The sequence below is a fragment of the Hibiscus syriacus genome, unplaced genomic scaffold (assembly GCF_006381635.1).
Source record: "Hibiscus syriacus cultivar Baekdansim isolate YM2019G1 unplaced genomic scaffold, ASM638163v2 tig00111392_pilon, whole genome shotgun sequence".
Classification (NCBI taxonomy): Eukaryota; Viridiplantae; Streptophyta; class Magnoliopsida; order Malvales; family Malvaceae; genus Hibiscus; species Hibiscus syriacus.
Window position 1 is genome coordinate 3,296,087 of NW_024063078.1, and position 17,523 is coordinate 3,313,609.

The 17,523-nt window shown below is 36.7% G+C and overlaps 2 protein-coding genes and 1 pseudogene across 2 annotated transcripts; all 3 read right to left on the minus strand.

Moving 5' to 3' along the window:
- Positions 1–820: 820 nt before the first annotated feature.
- Positions 821–8,202, minus strand: LOC120160128 (annotated as a pseudogene).
- A 395-nt stretch (positions 8,203–8,597) lies between these two features.
- On the minus strand, positions 8,598–13,460 carry LOC120160662. Its single transcript, XM_039171024.1, has 6 exons — positions 12,534–13,460; positions 11,722–12,344; positions 10,781–10,851; positions 10,569–10,731; positions 9,480–10,386; positions 8,598–9,310 (listed from the first exon to the last, which is right to left on the minus strand). Exons 1-6 carry the CDS (start codon positions 13,431–13,433, stop codon positions 8,684–8,686), a joined length of 3,291 nt encoding a protein of 1,096 aa, XP_039026955.1. The 5' UTR covers positions 13,434–13,460; the 3' UTR covers positions 8,598–8,683.
- Positions 13,461–14,449: 989 nt separating this feature from the next.
- Positions 14,450–15,932, minus strand: LOC120160459 (serine acetyltransferase 1, chloroplastic-like). Its single transcript, XM_039170873.1, has one exon. The coding sequence runs from the start codon at positions 15,509–15,511 to the stop codon at positions 14,720–14,722; it is 792 nt and encodes a 263-aa protein (XP_039026804.1). The 5' UTR covers positions 15,512–15,932; the 3' UTR covers positions 14,450–14,719.
- Between the last annotated feature and the right edge of the window lie 1,591 nt (positions 15,933–17,523).

A 17,523-nucleotide genomic window follows, 5' to 3' on the forward strand; every position in this document is an offset into this window, starting at 1 on the left:
CCGGATCGAGTACTACAGAGACAAAAGCAACCCTCCTAATCCAATTTACTTGTGAAATAAGTTTAAAAAACATGAAACTATACAGTTAATATGGCTAGAGATTGTTTGTCTTTGATTTTGAAGATAAAATCGATCTTATATAATAAACTTGAGTTGGTTATCCATGGTGGTAGGAAGACTAGTGGAGAAAGTATTGATGAAATGGCGTTTCTTCTGAATTTATGCAGCATGCGTAATCTTGACACCAGCCTGTGTGTCAAGACTGATTTTCGGGCATTATTTCTTTAATGAAATTGTATGGATGCTTACGAGGACATGAATAAATAAACTTTTTTTTAGTGGCTATAATATAATATTGGAACGAGGAACATCAATGCGATAAAATAATAGCAATAGCCGTTGTTAGAACTTGGAAAGCATAGAGATTGAAGAATATGAAAACTATTGTCCAACAAAATAATAGAAAAATAGTATGCAGTTTGGCTATATAGCAGAGTTGACAGATTAAGAATTGAAATATAATAATTCATTTGAACAAAATAATAGAAAAAGGAATTAAAAAATCACAAGATGCCTTGCCATCCTTTTATATGTTATCTCTTTGATTAAAATACATCCAAAGCACACCTACTCCACTTGTCGATTCCCAGAAATTATATGGCTTACAGGTTCAGGCTTTTATTTTCTTTTGATTACGTTTTACAGATTATACAAGCTAAACACATTTAAGGCATAGAACTATAGGAGGCCGATGGGAGAACGATATCAATAGGCTAAAAGTAGAGAGGCTTAACTTTAATATAAAGATCACAAGCAAACCTGCCAGCCTGATTCAGTTGTTAAGAGACGAATAAGGTGTTGGAACCAAATACAAATCACTTTTTCTTCTAACAACAGTCCCAAAAACTTCATCCATGTCGAGATCTTCCGTCTTTCTTCCACCACCAAGTTTCCAGTCAAAATGATAGAGGCATAGAGCAACTGTGCAAGAGGTAACTCCACATTCGCAATACCATACAACAAGCCAGGACACATCCTTCTTCCAGCACCAAATGTAATCAGTTCAAAATTAGCCCCTTTATAGTCAACTGAACTGTTGAGAAATCTCTCTGGATAAAGTATCTCGGCTTCATTCCAATACTCGGAGTTCCTTCCAATCGCCCATGCATTAACGATGACTCTGGACTTCACTGGTATATCATATCCATTGATTTTGCATCCCTGTGAGCACTCTCTTGGAAGTAGCAATGGAAGAGGAGGGTGCTACGTAAATGTTTCACTGATGACAAGTTTCAAGTACTCCAATTCATGTAGCCCTTCACTATCAACATTCCCTTTCCTATTGAAAACTTACCTCACCTCTGCTTGAGCCTTCTGCATAACTCTTGAATTTTTTAGCATTTCTGACATTGCCAATTCTAGTGTTGTGAATGATGTATACTCCCAGCAAAGAAAATATCCTGAAGTTGTATCAACTATGAACTATCAGTTATCAAATCAGATTTTGCAGTGCAACATGTGAAAGGTATATGACAAATGGATTTACTAACCAAGATCACTGCTTTGATGTTGTCAGTTGTTAAAGGGAAATCGAGGTCTCCGTTCTCCTGAAGGTTCAAAAGAACATCTAGTAGATCATCTGTTTCACCCTCAGTTCCCTTGCAAGCTTTATGTTCATTGATGACTTCCGAAAATCTTATCTAGTTTTCGGTGCAGTTTCTCGAGTTTAGGCCTCAATCCAGTGAGGTACTCAATAAATTTGACTGAAGGGAACAAATCTGCAGCATTTCAGGCCATCTCCAGCCCTCGTATCTACTTTAGCGCATATCTTTCTCTACTCTAAAGATGAAACAGTAATTCATCTCCAGCGCTATCTTTACATTACCACCAACTCTACTTTATTCACAATATTTAACTATTATAATATTGAGTTTGAAAATATAAAATAAAACATATACATTTCTAAAAAATATCAAGATAAAAAGTATAAATAAAACATTCATAAATAATAATGCGAAAAACATAAGTTACATAATTATTTATTTTAATTCTCCGAATTAGAATATTCATTCCACAAATATCAATTAGTGTATTTCGTAGAATAAAATTAGTATATTTATTCATCTAATTTCAATGTATTTTTATCTATTTTACAATTTAATTATAAAATAAAAACCAAAAATCATAAATAAATAAAAAGATTTTTGTAGTGTTGCTACAGTAGCACGCTACATTTAGCGTGGAGTTTCATTTTGCGCCAAAGTGGAGTTGAGTTTGGCGCAGGGCTGGAGCACTCTAAAGTGGAGATATCTCCCCATTATTGCAGCGTTAGAGATGGCCTGAGGCCTGCACTTAAACGTGTAGCTTCCCTGAAAACCGATGTGATTTCATCTTTGTCTTTACACTTGCCACCAAAAGCAGTCCTCGAAACAATTTCGAATATGAGCAAATATGGCATCTCACTAAGGTTGACTGGTGATCCTACTTTTGAAGAAATTGTTCTAACCAACTTTGATACCTCTTCTTCCCTAATCGGAGTGAACGACTGCACACGCTTTAGACTTAACATCTCCAGAACACAAATTTTTCGGAGCTGTCTCCAATAGTGTCCGTAGGGTGAAAATGTTGGATCATAAACTTGATCCATTATGGGAGCCTAAACCCAAACCCAAACTAAATTGATGTCATTACTTACATCATTTAATTAAAGATGTCATTGCTTACATCATTTAATTAATGATGTCATTGCTTACATCAATTTAGTTAGGTGAGAGTTAGATATTTGTTGAATTTGTAATTGTTTAAATTAGTTTATTTGTGTGGTGTAGGATTGTTCTTGAGTAGTATAAATACCCCTTCCCATTTTAGTTTTAAGCATCAAGAAAAATTAAGAGCTTCTAAGTGAGTGAAGAAGCAAAGTCTTATAAGAGTGAGTTGTAGTTCTTGTTTTTGAGTGAGAGTACTCTTGTAATATTTGTTTGAGTTTCAATAAAAGTTGTTTGTGTGAGTGTTTTTTTTCCAACAAAGTGGCATCAGAGCGAGTTGGAAAGATCGAAGGTCTCGACGAGAGGAATACGACGCCGCCAGAATTTTCTCAATCTGAGTTCTGACGCACCGCCACGCACCGCCGGAAGACTGCTGCCAGAAAATCGAGTTGACTCACCGAGTTGAGCCGATTAAGCCGAGTTGGAGCTCTTGACCGAGTTGTCCAAGTCCCTCCAAAGTTTTTTTCATCGTTCCGGATTCATCCGTGCAATCGGATTTTACAAAATCTCATTATATTGAGAGATATGGCAAATGGTATGGCACCATTCCAAGTTCCGACACTCAACAACAACAACTACGACAATTGGAGTATCAAAATGAAGGCACTTCTTGGATCACAAGATGTGTGGGATATCATAGAGAAAGGCTATAATGAGCCTGCGGATGATGATGTTTTTGCTACTCTTACACCAGATCAAAAGACAACTTTGAAGGATTCAAGAAAGAGAGACAAGAAGGCTCTCTACCTAATCTATCAAGCATTAGATGATGATGGTTTTGAAAAGATTTCAAGTGCAAGCTCTAGCAAGGAAGCATGGGAGAAGCTGCAAACCTCTTACAAAGGATCCGAGCAAGTGAAGAAGGTTCGTCTCCAAACATTAAGAGGTGAATTCGAATCCTTAAACATGAAAGCATCTGAGTCTATTTCAGATTATTTCTCAAGAGTAGTAGCTGTTTCTAATCAATTAAAAAGAAATGGTGAAAAGTTAGACGATGTGAGGATAATAGAGAAGATACTCCGTTCGTTGGATCCCAAATTTGAGCACATCGTCGTGACGATTGAAGAAACTAAAGACTTGGAAGAAATGAAGATCGAACAGCTCCAAGGATCATTGCAAGCATACGAAGAGAAGCATAAAAAGAAGCATGAGTTTACTGAGCAACTCCTCAAGCTACAACTCAAGGATATGCATGAGAGCCAACGCAATGATAGAAACCAACGTGGCCAAGGCAGAGGTAGAGGCCATGGACGAGGTGGAAGTCGAGGTCGTGGACGAGGCTGGAATTACAACAATAACAATTCCAACAACAACTATGAGAAAGGAGAAAGCTCAACACGAGGCCGTGGAAGAATTAATCCAAACTCAAAGTATGACAAATCTAAAATTCGATGTTATAATTGTCAAAAATTTGGGCATTATGCTTCAGAATGTAGAGCTCCCAACAACAAAATTGAGGAGAAGGCCAATTACGTGGAGGAAAAGACAGGTGGCAAAGAAACTCTTCTTCTAGCACGAAAGGAAACTGATGGTGGCCAAGCAAATTCCTGGTATCTTGACAGTGGTGCAAGCAATCACATGTGTGGAAGGAAAGACATGTTTGTGGAGCTAGACGAGTCAGTAAGTGGAAATGTTTCGTTTGGAGATGATTCCACAATAGCAGTGAAAGGGAGAGGTAACATTCTTATCCGTTTGAAAGATGGGAGACATCAATTTATTTCAAATGTCTACTATGTGCCCAATATGAAAAGTAACATTTTAAGTTTAGGGCAACTGGTAGAGAAAGGTTATGATATTCATATGAATAATTATAATCTTTCTATAAAAGATGATAAGAATAACTTCATTGCTAAAGTGCCGATGTCAAAGAATAGAATGTTCTGATCAACATACAAAATGATGTTGCAAAGTGCCTGAAAGCTTGCTACAAAGATGCATCATGGCTTTGGCATCTTCGATTTGGGCATCTCAATTTTGGAGGTCTAGAGCTATTATCTAAGAAGGAGATGGTGAAAGGACTACCTCACATCAACCATCCTGACCAACTCTGTGAAGGGTGTCTAGTCGGGAAACAATTCAGGAAAAGCTTTCCAAAGGAGTCAGAGACAAGAGCTAAGAAGCCACTTGAGCTCATCCATACCGATGTGTGTGGACCGATCAAGCCAAGCTCTCTCGGTAACAATAACTATTTTCTTCTCTTCATTGATGATTTTTCAAGAAAAACCTGGGTATATTTCTTGAAACAGAAGTCAGAAGTTTTTGAAGTCTTTAAGAAGTTCAAAGCAGCAGTGGAGAGAGAAAGCGGTAGAAAGATCAAAGCCATGAGATCCGATCGAGGTGGAGAATTTACTTCCAGGGAGTTTCAAGAGTTCTGTGAAGCAAATGGAATTCGTCGACCAATGACAGTTCCTAGATCCCCCCAGCAAAATGGTGTGGCAGAAAGAAAGAATAGAACAATCCTCGACATGGCACGAAGCATGCTCAAAAGCAAGAAACTACCCAAAGAATTTTGGGCGGAAGCAGTATCGTGTGCAGTCTACTTGTCAAATCGATCTCCAACAAGAAGTGTATGGGGAAAGACACCGCAAGAGGCATGGAGTGGAAGAAAGCCTGGCATTTCCCACTTGAGAACCTTTGGAAGTATAGCCCATGTTCACGTACCAGACGAGAGAAGAACGAAGCTTGATGATAAAAGCGAGAGTTTTATCTTCATCGGCTATGATGCTAATTCGAAGGGCTACAAGTTGTACAATCCAGACAATAAGAAGTTTGTGATTAGTCGAGATGTGGTCTTCAACGAAGAAGGAGAATGGGATTTTAACTCTCATACAGATGACTTCAATTTCTTTCCTCAGTTTGAAGAAGATGAGCAGACAATGAGGGAGCAACTAGATGAATCTCAACAAGAGCTTGCAACTCCACCCACTTCACCAACATCAACCACTCAAGGAGACTCATCACCTTCATCATCGTCAAGTGGGAGTCAAAGTGAAAGAGTTGTGCAACGCACAAGAAGCCTTAGAGATCTCTATGAGGTAACTGAACGACAAGATAATCTTACATTATTTTGTCTGTTTGCCGATTGTGAACCAGTGAGCTTTCAAGAAGCGGTACAAGAAAAGAAATGGAGAGATGCGATGGACGAAGAAATCAAGGCCATCGAGAAGAATGACACATGGGAACTTACCTCACTTCCCAAGGGACATAAGGCGATAGGTGTCAAATGGGTGTACAAAACAAAGCAAAACGCCAAAGGAGAGATTGAAAGGCACAAGGCGAGGCTAGTTGCTAAAGGCTATAGTCAAAAGGCTGGAATTGACTATGATGAGGTATTTGCTCCTGTTGCTCGATTGGAGACTATCAGACTAATCATTTCTTTGGCAGCTCAAAACAAGTGGAAGATACAACAGATGGATGTAAAGTCCGCCTTCCTAAATGGAGTTCTTGAAGAGGAACTTTACATTCAGCAACCATCAGGCTATGAAGTCAAAGGGCATGAAGACAAGGTGTTGAAGTTGAAGAAGGCTCTTTACGGGCTAAAACAAGCACCAAGGGCATGGAATAGCCGAATCGACAAGTACTTCCAAGAGAATGGCTTCAACAAATGTCCCTACGAGCATGCTCTATATATCAAGATCAAAGATGAAGATATTTTGATCGTGTGCCTCTACGTGGACGATTTGATCTTCACTGGAAGCAACCCAAGCATGTTTAATGAATTCAAGGATGTGATGATGAAAGAATTCGAGATGACAGACATGGGGCTCATGGCGTACTACCTTGGCATTGAAGTTAAGCAACAAAATGATGGAATTTTCATTTCACAGGAAAGCTATGCAAAGGAGATACTGAAGAAGTTCAAGATGGAGAACTGTAAGCCAATAAGCACACCGGCAGAATACGGGATCAAGATGACCAAACATGAAGAAGGCGAAAGTGTAGATCCAACATTCTTCAAAAGTTTGGTAGGAAGTCTACGCTATCTAACTTGCACGAGACCCGATATTCTTCACGCAGTTGGATTGGTTAGTCGCTACATGGAATCCCCAACAACCACCCATTTTAAAGCCGCAAAGAGAATTCTTCGCTATCTGAAAGGTACAATTGACTTTGGCTTGTTCTATTCAGTTTCTAATGATTACAAGCTTGTTGGATATAGCGACAGTGATTGGGGTGGAGACATAGATAATCGAAGGAGCACTACTGGATTCGTATTTTTCATGGGAGATATTGCATTCACATGGATGTCAAAGAAACAACCGATTGTCACATTATCCACTTGTGAAGCGGAATATGTTGCTGCTACCTCATGTGTTTGTCATGCAATTTGGCTTAGAAATCTATTGAAGGAGATTGGTTTGATACAAGAAGAGCCTACCAAGGTTTGTGTCGACAACAAGTCAGCCATTGCCTTAGCAAAGAATCCAGTATTCCATGATCGAAGCAAGCACATTGATATTCGCTACCACTATATAAGGGAGTGTGTTGCAAGAAAAGATGTGGAAGTTGAATATGTGAAGTCACAAGATCAAGTTGCTGATATTTTTACCAAGCCACTGACCAGCGAAGACTTCTTAAGATTAAGGAACCTACTAGGGGTCACGAGATCAAGTTTAAGGGAGGGTGTTGGATCATAAACTTGATCCATTATGGGAGCCTAAACCCAAACCCAAACTAAATTGATGTCATTACTTACATCATTTAATTAAAGATGTCATTGCTTACATCATTTAATTAATGATGTCATTGCTTACATCAATTTAGTTAGGTGAGAGTTAGATATTTGTTGAATTTGTAATTGTTTAAATTAGTTTATTTGTGTGGTGTAGGATTGTTCTTGAGTAGTATAAATACCCCTTCCCATTTTAGTTTTAAGCATCAAGAAAAATTAAGAGCTTCTAAGTGAGTGAAGAAGCAAAGTCTTATAAGAGTGAGTTGTAGTTCTTGTTTTTGAGTGAGAGTACTCTTGTAATATTTGTTTGAGTTTCAATAAAAGTTGTTTGTGTGAGTGTTTTATTTCCAACAGAAAACGCAATGTCTGTTGCATTATAAGTTACAATAGTAGAAGAAAGTAGAAAAGGACTACTGACTAAAATGATGTCATGGGTTCTCATCACTTCTGCAGCAGTTTGTGGGCAAGAAACTACGATATTTGGAACTTTTCCAAGCTGAAGATGCATCAAGGAGCCATATTTCTCTGCCATATCTCTTAATTTTTGGTGGGGTAGAGCGCCAACAAGGAGGTGCAAGCTCCCTATGACGGTCAACTTCCATGGACCTGGCGGTAGATTTGGAATCAAGTTGTTGGAGCTGAATCTCTTCCCTAGTTTCACCAGCATCAACAAAAAGATAATGAAGGTAAAGAGTATTGGAAAAGAGAAGAATTGATTCTTCATGAATGTAGAATATTGAAGAGAGACTTGTTGCTTTTGTTACTAGTTCAAGGGCATCTTTAGTTTAAGCCAAAATAGTTGTGAAATACTCTTTGGGATTAAACTAGTGATGGTTCAGGCTGTTTAAGCCAAAACTTTTGAGATTCCTTAGTCTAATACTTTATACTTATATGATCACATGAGGTGCATACATCTAGATAAAAAAATGTGAATGCCAAATGATCTTACTATGATGTCACTGGCACATGATTCAAGAACTCGTGATATAATATGCCTTGTCTCTTGTTTACGTTTCGTACTTTTCACAAGGTCTATGTTACAATTCATTTCCCATAAAGTAAGAAGGAAATAAGGGACCACCCTAGTTTTTTGAGGATACTGTAATTTGTGAATAACATTACACTTGGTTCTTTTTAGCATGTTACAACCCTGGTACAGTTTAAAGGGAGCATTATTTAGATAGAGATGTGATCTGAAAATCTTCTCACCGGCATTACAAAGAGATCATCTGTAATACATTTCTAACTATTGAACACATGGTGGTGGTTGGTACGGAATTGGAATCAGATGCAGGTCTCTTTTCCTTCTAACAGTAAGACCAAAGGCCTCAGCCATATCCAAATCCTCGTTTTTCATTCCATTAGGGAGCTTCCAATCAAAATTATAAAGTAACTGTGCAAGTGAAAGCTCAACAACAGCCATTCCATATGAAATGCCTGGACACATCCTCCTACCAGCACTAAAGGGAATAAATTCGAAGTTAGACCCTTTATAGTCGACTGCACTGTCGATGAATCTTTCTGGTTTGAACTTATCGGCTTCATTCCAGTAGTTGGGATCTCTTCCAATTGCCCATATATTAACAACCACTTTGGTCTTGGCTGGTATCTCATACCCATTAATCTCACATCTCTCAGTATTTTCTCTTGGAACTAGAAAAGATATAGGAGGGTGTAATCTTAGTGTTTCCTTGATAACTAACTTCAAGTACTTCAATCTGTGAAGGTCCGATTCGTTGACATCGCCTGTTCTATCGTATACTCGCCTCACCTCGGCTTGTGCTTTCTCCAGTGTTCTAGGATTTTTCATCATTTCCGACATTGCCCATTCTACTGTTGTTGAAGATGTCTCAGTTCCACCTATGAGCATGTCCTGAAAAGCAGTTCTACTCAGTTAAACTACATGTTTGAAGACTAAATAAATGTTATTTCTCAATGATCTCAAGCTTGAAGTTATTTGATATTTGAGAATTTTAAGTTTATAGGACTTGCACGTATGTATAAATATCCAAGTCCAAGATACGAGAGATCAAAAAACTAACCAGGAGAACAGCTTTGATGTTGTCAGTTGTTAAGGGAAATTCAAGGCTTCCATGATCCTGAAGATTCAAAAGAACATCCAAAAAATCCTCGGTTACATCATCGCTGTTATTTGGATTCGCATTGCTAACTCTATGTTCTTCAATGATGCTTTCGAGCATCACGTCTAAGTCATGGTGAAACCTCTCGAGTTTGGCTCTCTTCCCGCTGATTACAGGAAGCAATTTGACAGAAGGAAACAGATCAGAAATACTAAAAATATGAACCACATCCAGAACTTCCTTTACAGTTGAAATGAAAGTTTCATGTTGCTTGCACCTTCCGCCGAAAGAAGACCTTGAAGTGATGTTGTATGATGAGTTGCATAACATTTCTCCAATGTTGATTTCCGATCCTGCATTGGATAAGATGGATCTAATTAAACTCGATACCTGGTCTTCTCTGATAGATCGAAATGATTGTACACGTTTCGTACTTAGCAGCTCCAATGTACAAACTTTTCGAAGCTGCCTCCAATAGCCTCCATATGGTGCAAAAACAATATCTGTATAATTATACCAAATGATTTCTGCAAAAAGGAGAGAGGTCCTGTTGGCAAAATTGATATCATGTGTTTTCAACACTTCTCTAGCAGCATCGGGAGAAGAAACAACAACGAGTGATAATCCACCAAGTTGAAGGTGCATCACGGGGCCATGCCTTTTGGCTAATTCCGTCAAGCGGAGATGGGGAAGAGAGAAAACTAAATGGTGCAACTGCCCTATAAGAGGTAGTTTCCATGGTGCAGGAGGTAGTTTTTCCCGTGAGTCCTTTACTTTGGATCTCGCACGTAGCTTAAACACCATGAAAATGAACACTAGGAAGGTGAAGGACAATGGAAGAAAGTGGAATTGGTTATCCATGATGGATCTACGCAAGGCCGGAAAAAAAGTTTTGACATCACTTTGAGAAAAATGGTACAGTTTGGACACTTATTATTATATTAAGCCAAATTATTACTCCATTTTCTATTTTAGCTGTTGCATAACATTTTTCCAAAGGTTGATTTCTAATCTTTTACTGGAAGAGATGGATCTAATTAAACTTGATACCTGCTCTTCTCTGCTTGATCGGAAAGATTGTACGTTTCGTAATTAACAGCTCCAATGTGCAAGCTTCCCGAAGTTGCTTGCAGTAGCATAGCCATCCATATGATGCTAAAGGGCTTGTTAGAAAAATGGATATCATGTTTTTTCAACACTTCATTAGCATCCTCTGCAGAAGAAACAACAACATGTTCACCAAGTTGTATGCGGTGCATCACCGGACCATGCCTTTTGGCTAATTCCCTCGAGAGGTGATGGGGAAGAGAGAGAACTAAATGGTGCAAGTGACCTATAAGAGGTAGTTTTCATGGTGCAGGAGGTATATTTTTGGGAGAGTCCATCATTTTGGATCTCATCCATAGCTTAAACGCCATGAAAATGAACACGAGGAAGGCCCATGGGAGCAACTTATCCCATAATAAAGTTAAACAAGACTAAAGGGAAAACAGTTCAGGTATTGCTGAAAATGTTTAATTTCACAAAGTTGCCTTTTTTTTTTTTTTTGCTATAATATAATATTGGAAAGAGGAACATCAAAGAAGTAAAATAATAAGCATGATCATGAAGAACCCTTTTCTTATTGTATCAGTATCTTTTCACATGCCTTAATGGAACTGGAACTTGATTTAAATATTTATAGAATAGATTTGTAGTAATATACATATTCCCTCTTTATGCTAAGCAAACTACAGTTTTCTTTCAATATAATGGAGACAGGTTTAAAAAAGAAATAAGACAGAAATTCCATCTGTAATAATCTGCTGCTTATAGTTCCAACCATCTTAAAATTTCAAGCAGAATTGTGATTAACCATGAGATTATGAAGAACAAACCAGACAAAAGACACCTTGCATAACTGTAATAACCCTGTGTACTTCTGTGGCTAACAAAGTTTAATTTCAACTGGCATGATTTGCTCACTCCATATTTTAGAATTGCAAACCTAATACTGCAGGTTACAACTCAAACAACGGAGTCCCCTGTCAGCTGAATAACATTGAACTTAACTAATCTTTTTAACATGCACCAACCACAGGTTACAAGCAAAGGAAACATTATTTGAAAATTCTTTCTAAAACAAGATACACTGAAAATCGCACAGTAATACACTTTAAAGGAGAATATTGAACCCAAATAACAGCTACCATGTAACAACTACCGAACGGATGGCTGTGGGTAGTAAGGAATGGGAACCAGGTACAAATCTCTTTCTCTTCTAACAGTAATGCCAAAGGCCTCATTCATGTCTAGATCCTCATTTTTCATTCGATTAGGGAGTTTCCAATCAAAATGGTACAGTAATTGCGCAAGGATAAGCTCAACAACAGCCATACCATATGACATGCCCGGACATATCCTCCTTCCAGCACCAAACGGAATATATTCAAAGTTAGTCCCTTTATAGTCGACTGAACTATCAGTGAATCTCTCCGGAATGAACTTATCGGCTTCATTCCAGTAGTTGGAATCTCTTCCAATTGCCCAAGCATTAACAATTACTTTGGTCTTGGCTGGTATCTCATATCCATTAATCTCACACCTCTCAGTATTTTGTCTTGGAAGTAGCAAAGGTAGAGGAGGGTGTAATCTTAGAGTTTCCTTGATAACTAACTTCAAGTATTTTAATTCATGAACATATGATTCATTAACATCCCCTGTTCCATCATAGATTCGCCTCACCTCAGCTTGTGCTTTCTCCAGGACTCTAGGATTTTTCATCATTTCTGACATTGCCCATTCTGCTGTAGTTGAAGATGTCTCGGTTCCAGCTGCAATCATGTCCTGATAAGCAGTTCTACTAGGTTATATTACATAACATCTGTATACAACATTCAAGCAACTGAATAAAACAATGTCTTATATTTGAACACTGAATAAAGGAACTTCCCAATGATCTCAAGCTTCAAGTTCTTTGATATTGAGCATTTTAAATATGACTGTTAAACACACAAGATACTACTAAGTACTCACAAGGATAACAGCTTTGATGTGGTCAGTTGTTAAGGGAAACTCAAGGTCTCCATGATCCTGAAGATGCAAAAGAACATCAACTAGATCATCTGTTACATCATCACTGTTCTTCGGATTTGCATTGCTAGCTTTATGTTCTTCAATAATGCTTTCAAGCATCTCGTCTAAGTCGCGGTGCATCCTCTCAAGTTTGGCTCTTATCCCGCTGATCACAGGAAGCAATTTGAAGGAAGGAAACAGATCAGTAATACTAAAACCTGATGCAAGTTCCACTAGTTTCCTCAGAATTGAAAGGAATGTTTCATGTTGCTTGCATCTTCCGCCAATTGCAGTCCTTAAAGTGATGTTATATGATAAGTTGCATAACAGTTCTCCGAGGTTGATTTCCGATCCTGTACTAGAAAAGATGGATCTAACCAAACTTGATACCTTCTCTTCTCTAATTGATCGGAATGATTGTACACGTCTCGTACTAAGCAGCTCCAATGTGCATACTTTTCGAAACTGCCTCCAATAACCTCCATATGGACCAAAAATAATATCTGAAAAATTATACGTTATGATTTCTGCAGCAAGGAGATAGGGCCTGGTAGCAAAATTGATATCATGTGTTTTCATAACTTCTCTAGCAGCCTCTGGAGAAGAAACAACAATGTGTGATAATTCACCAAGTTGTCGGTGCATCAAGGATCCATTCCTTTTGGCAAGTTCTGTCAAACGTTGATGGGGAAGAGAGAAAAATAAAAGGTGCAAGTGCCCTATAATAGGTAATTTCCATGGTGCAGGAGGTAGATTTTGGGGTGAGCCCTTTATTTTGGATCTCATCAGTATCTTAAACACCATGAAAATGAACACAAGGAAGGCCGAGGACAATGGGAGCAACTTCAGTTGGTTAACCATGGTAGGAAGACTAGTTGAGAAAGTGTTGATGAAATGGCGTTTCTTCTGAATTTATGCAGCACGCGTAATCTTGACACTAGCCTGTGTGTCAGGACTGATTTATCGATGCATATGAGGACATGAAAAAAAACTTTTTTATAATATAATATTGGAATGAGGAACATGAATGGAGTAAAATAATAGGCATATTGTCAGGACATGGAAATCATTGAGATTGAGGAAGATGAACCTATTGTCCATCAACCATGGAGATTCCTTCTCGTTTTATTCAATCTCTTTCCACATGCTTCAATTAATAAAACTTGATTTTAATATTTGGAGCAGAGATTTATTTATAATCAAACATATACTTAATCTCTTCCAACCTCCATAATTTAACTATCTTATGTGAGATAAGCTTAAAAAACAACCTGGGAAGACAAAACTTCTAAAACTGAAGAACACATTCTTCTGAGTAAAAATTTTCAAAGTGAGGCATTGAACAAGGAATTTCATCTGTGTAATAATCTACAAGAAAGGACAACAATCTTGGTGACTTGCTTTAAAAAATAGAGTATCCAGCATCTGATAACTTGGTGGAGTTAAAAGTATAATGCAAACCCACAATCGTATCAGCTGGTAATAATAACAAAGGAAAATTTCTCATACCTCAAAAAGTGGGATTAATGCACTAGATAATAACAAAGTAGAACCTTTTTCTCATAAAAAAAGGAATCTTTTTGGCATATTTTGAAAAGTTTTGGACCATAAAATCTATGCATTGACCACTCGATACCAACAGAATAGATGACGGTAATGAAGATTTGTCATCATAACTTCTTTCTTCCTTCTAATCCTCCCCTCCCTCTGCACTGTTTATCTATGTTATTCTCTAATCCAAGTACCTCATTTTCAAGTCACTCTCCTCAAACCTCTATGGAAAATAGTGAAGGCTTTGATCCAAAAGGATACAATACTAAACATTCTTTTAAATTTCAGTACTATGTTCTAAACTAAACTTTACCGAGTTACTCGACTATTAAAACAACAACAGAGCTCTTATATTAACTGAAAAAGGACTGCTGCAATGCACTAGCAATAATTGGAAATCGTGGTTCCGACGAGAGCATTTATTATATCGCATTTACAACAAAGCAGCCTATATAATAACATAATAAAGCCGGCTTAGCATATATGCTATCAACTAGAAACTCTGCCATTTTGCCAATAGGACAACTTCAGTTCTCTCTTTTAACATAAAGGATGTTTAAATTCCAAACCTTCAAAACGGAAAAAGATTTGAACCTCTAAATAACATAATCAGACCACTCAGTAATGTATGAGGTATGATCCATGGTAAGACTTGGAATCTTGTCAAGCTTTATAGGGTTCTCCCTCCCTCCTACCAACCTAGCCGGATTCCCCACTGCGGTAGTCCTCGGAGGCACTTCCTTTAACACAACTGAGCCCGCACCAATCTTAGCTCCATCTCCGATCTTAATATTCCCTAAAATACAAGTACCGGCACCGATCAAAACACCATCTCCAATCTTTGGATGTCTATCACCAGAAGCCTTACCAGTTCCTCCCAATGTTACATTATGTAAAATCGACACATTGTTTCCGATCACAGCTGTCTCACCAACAATAACTCCAGTAGCATGATCAAGCAATATGCCACTCCCAATCTTAGCTCCAGGATGAATATCCACAGCAAAAACCTCAGACGCCCTATTTTGTATCAGCAAGGCCAAAACTTTCCTCCCTTGGGACCATAAATTATGGGCTACCATGTGTGCTTGACATGCTAGGAACCCTTTATAGTTCAAAAAGCAATGCACATAACTTATGCAGGCAGGGTCTCTTTCTTTAGCAGCTTTCAAATCTTCCTCAACAGCTTTTATAATTCCTTGATCTTCCACGAGCACGGCCATGAAAATATCAAATAGAGTACTCCTAGGAAGACTCGAATTGCATAATTTGATTGACAAATGACTGGCTAAAGCACTCTCTAATAAATTCTGAGACAAGATTGAGGTGTAATAATAATTTGACAACACAAATTCTTGCTCAATATCTAACCTTGCTTCTTCCTTCATTGTCAGCCATAAAGCACCAACCTCTTATTCGAAAGAAAAATCAACAAATTTTCTTGTGGGGACGGTTTTTGTGTGGTTTCTATTAAAGGGTTCGCTGGAAACATGATTTGGAAAAGGGGGACTGCAGAGATTTCCATACCTGAAATGATTTCCATCAGGTTGAGACGTGTTTGGACGCTGGGAAAGTTGGGAAGGATTGGTTGTTCTCGAGGTATCAATACAAGCAGCCATGGATTTGTGAAGGTTGTAACAATGTTTGGTTGATGAGAAAATCGATGGAGAAGAGTGTGGATAAGAGAAAGGAGGAGAGTTGCTATATACAAGGAGAGTTAAAGGTCCAGATGTCCCAAGAACTTTCATGGAAACTGGGATTTCCAGGGAAATTTGGTGTTGGTTAGTCAAGGATTTATAGGGGAAGGAAGTTAAAGAAAAATAATTTTAAAACAATCTGGTTTCACCGGGACTTTGTCTGTTGGTGCATATTATTTCTGAGTTAAATAAATATAACGTATAGAGATAATTTTTAATTATTTAATATTAAATAATTATATATTTAATATTTTTAGTGTTTAAATTTAAAATTTTAAAAAATAATTATTATTATTATTTTATTGTTGAGATTGTTTGATTCGTATACACTTATTTTATTCTTTTATCTAAAAATTTGTCATATTATCTCTATCTATGAATTTTAAAATAATCTTCTAATAAAATAATTTAAGAAATATATAATATAATTTTATCTTTTTTCTCTTACACTTTTGTTCTTTTAATTTTCTTATATTTTTCATTGTCGACATTAATTTTAAATTAATCGTTAATTATAATATCAATCTTAAAAAAAAGTGACTAACTTAAAAAAAATGTTCGGCTTAAAAAAATTAGAACTTCAATAATAAGCATGAATTATATTAAGAAACTACATTACATTTTCAATAATAGCTTATAAATTTTAAACATAAATCATAGAAAAAGAGAGATACATAAAAAATAAGATCGACGTTTAATATTTTTTCTCATAATTTTTAAAATATAGTTATTTAAAAATCTACCCATCAAAATGAAAGAAAAAGTGTGGTTTTATATAAAAATATCCAAGTACTAATCTAATTTTAAAGAAACAAACATGAAAAGAATTAAGATCGATCCTTGCCATTGAAATAGAATGGTAGAATATGGAATATGAAAAACATGGGGGATAGACTGTTAGGTCCACTTGATATGAATGTTGCATATAGCATTGGCCGAAGCCACTGTAGTGTCAATTCTTGTGGTCCATTCTTTACATCGTTCGCTTTCCATTTCTATTTATTATTATTATTTTCTTGTATCACTACTTTATTTTTCTCTTCTTTTAAGTGGAATCAATTTTTAATATAAATGGAGAAAATCATTATAAATTTTAAAAAAATATATTTTAAAATATAAACGAACTTATGATTTTATGTTGAATGACGAATTTATAAATTTTTAGAAAGATAAAAATAGATTTTCAGTTGAAAATATATAAAAATTTAAAAATTTTAAAAGAAAAGACTACATATATCTACTCTCTCACTCGATCCATCTATGTTTTGAAGATTCCACGGGTTAAGCAAAGGTTAATTAGATTTACTTTATTTCCAAATTACCACCTCAGTTATTATAAGAGAAAAAAAAAATATCTCATAAAAAGAGAAAAACAACTTCCCCTTTACAACTTGTTGGTTGAATTTTGCTCAGAGTTTTTATATTAGGAGAAAACTTATTGGTATCCAAATTCCAGTAAATTAAACAAGGGTAAATTATACCACAAGTCGTTGTACTATGAGTAAATTTATAATTAGGTCATTTTATTTCAAAAAACTATAATCGAATTATTATATTCATTCATTGGTAGAATCACGTCACTCTGTCATTAAATGTGTATTACACATTAACTTTGTTTTTTGCTTTTGTCATTTAATTATGAGTAAGTTTATATTTTAGTTAGTTGATTTTCGTTTGCAAGTCGATTTATTTTTATCTTTTTT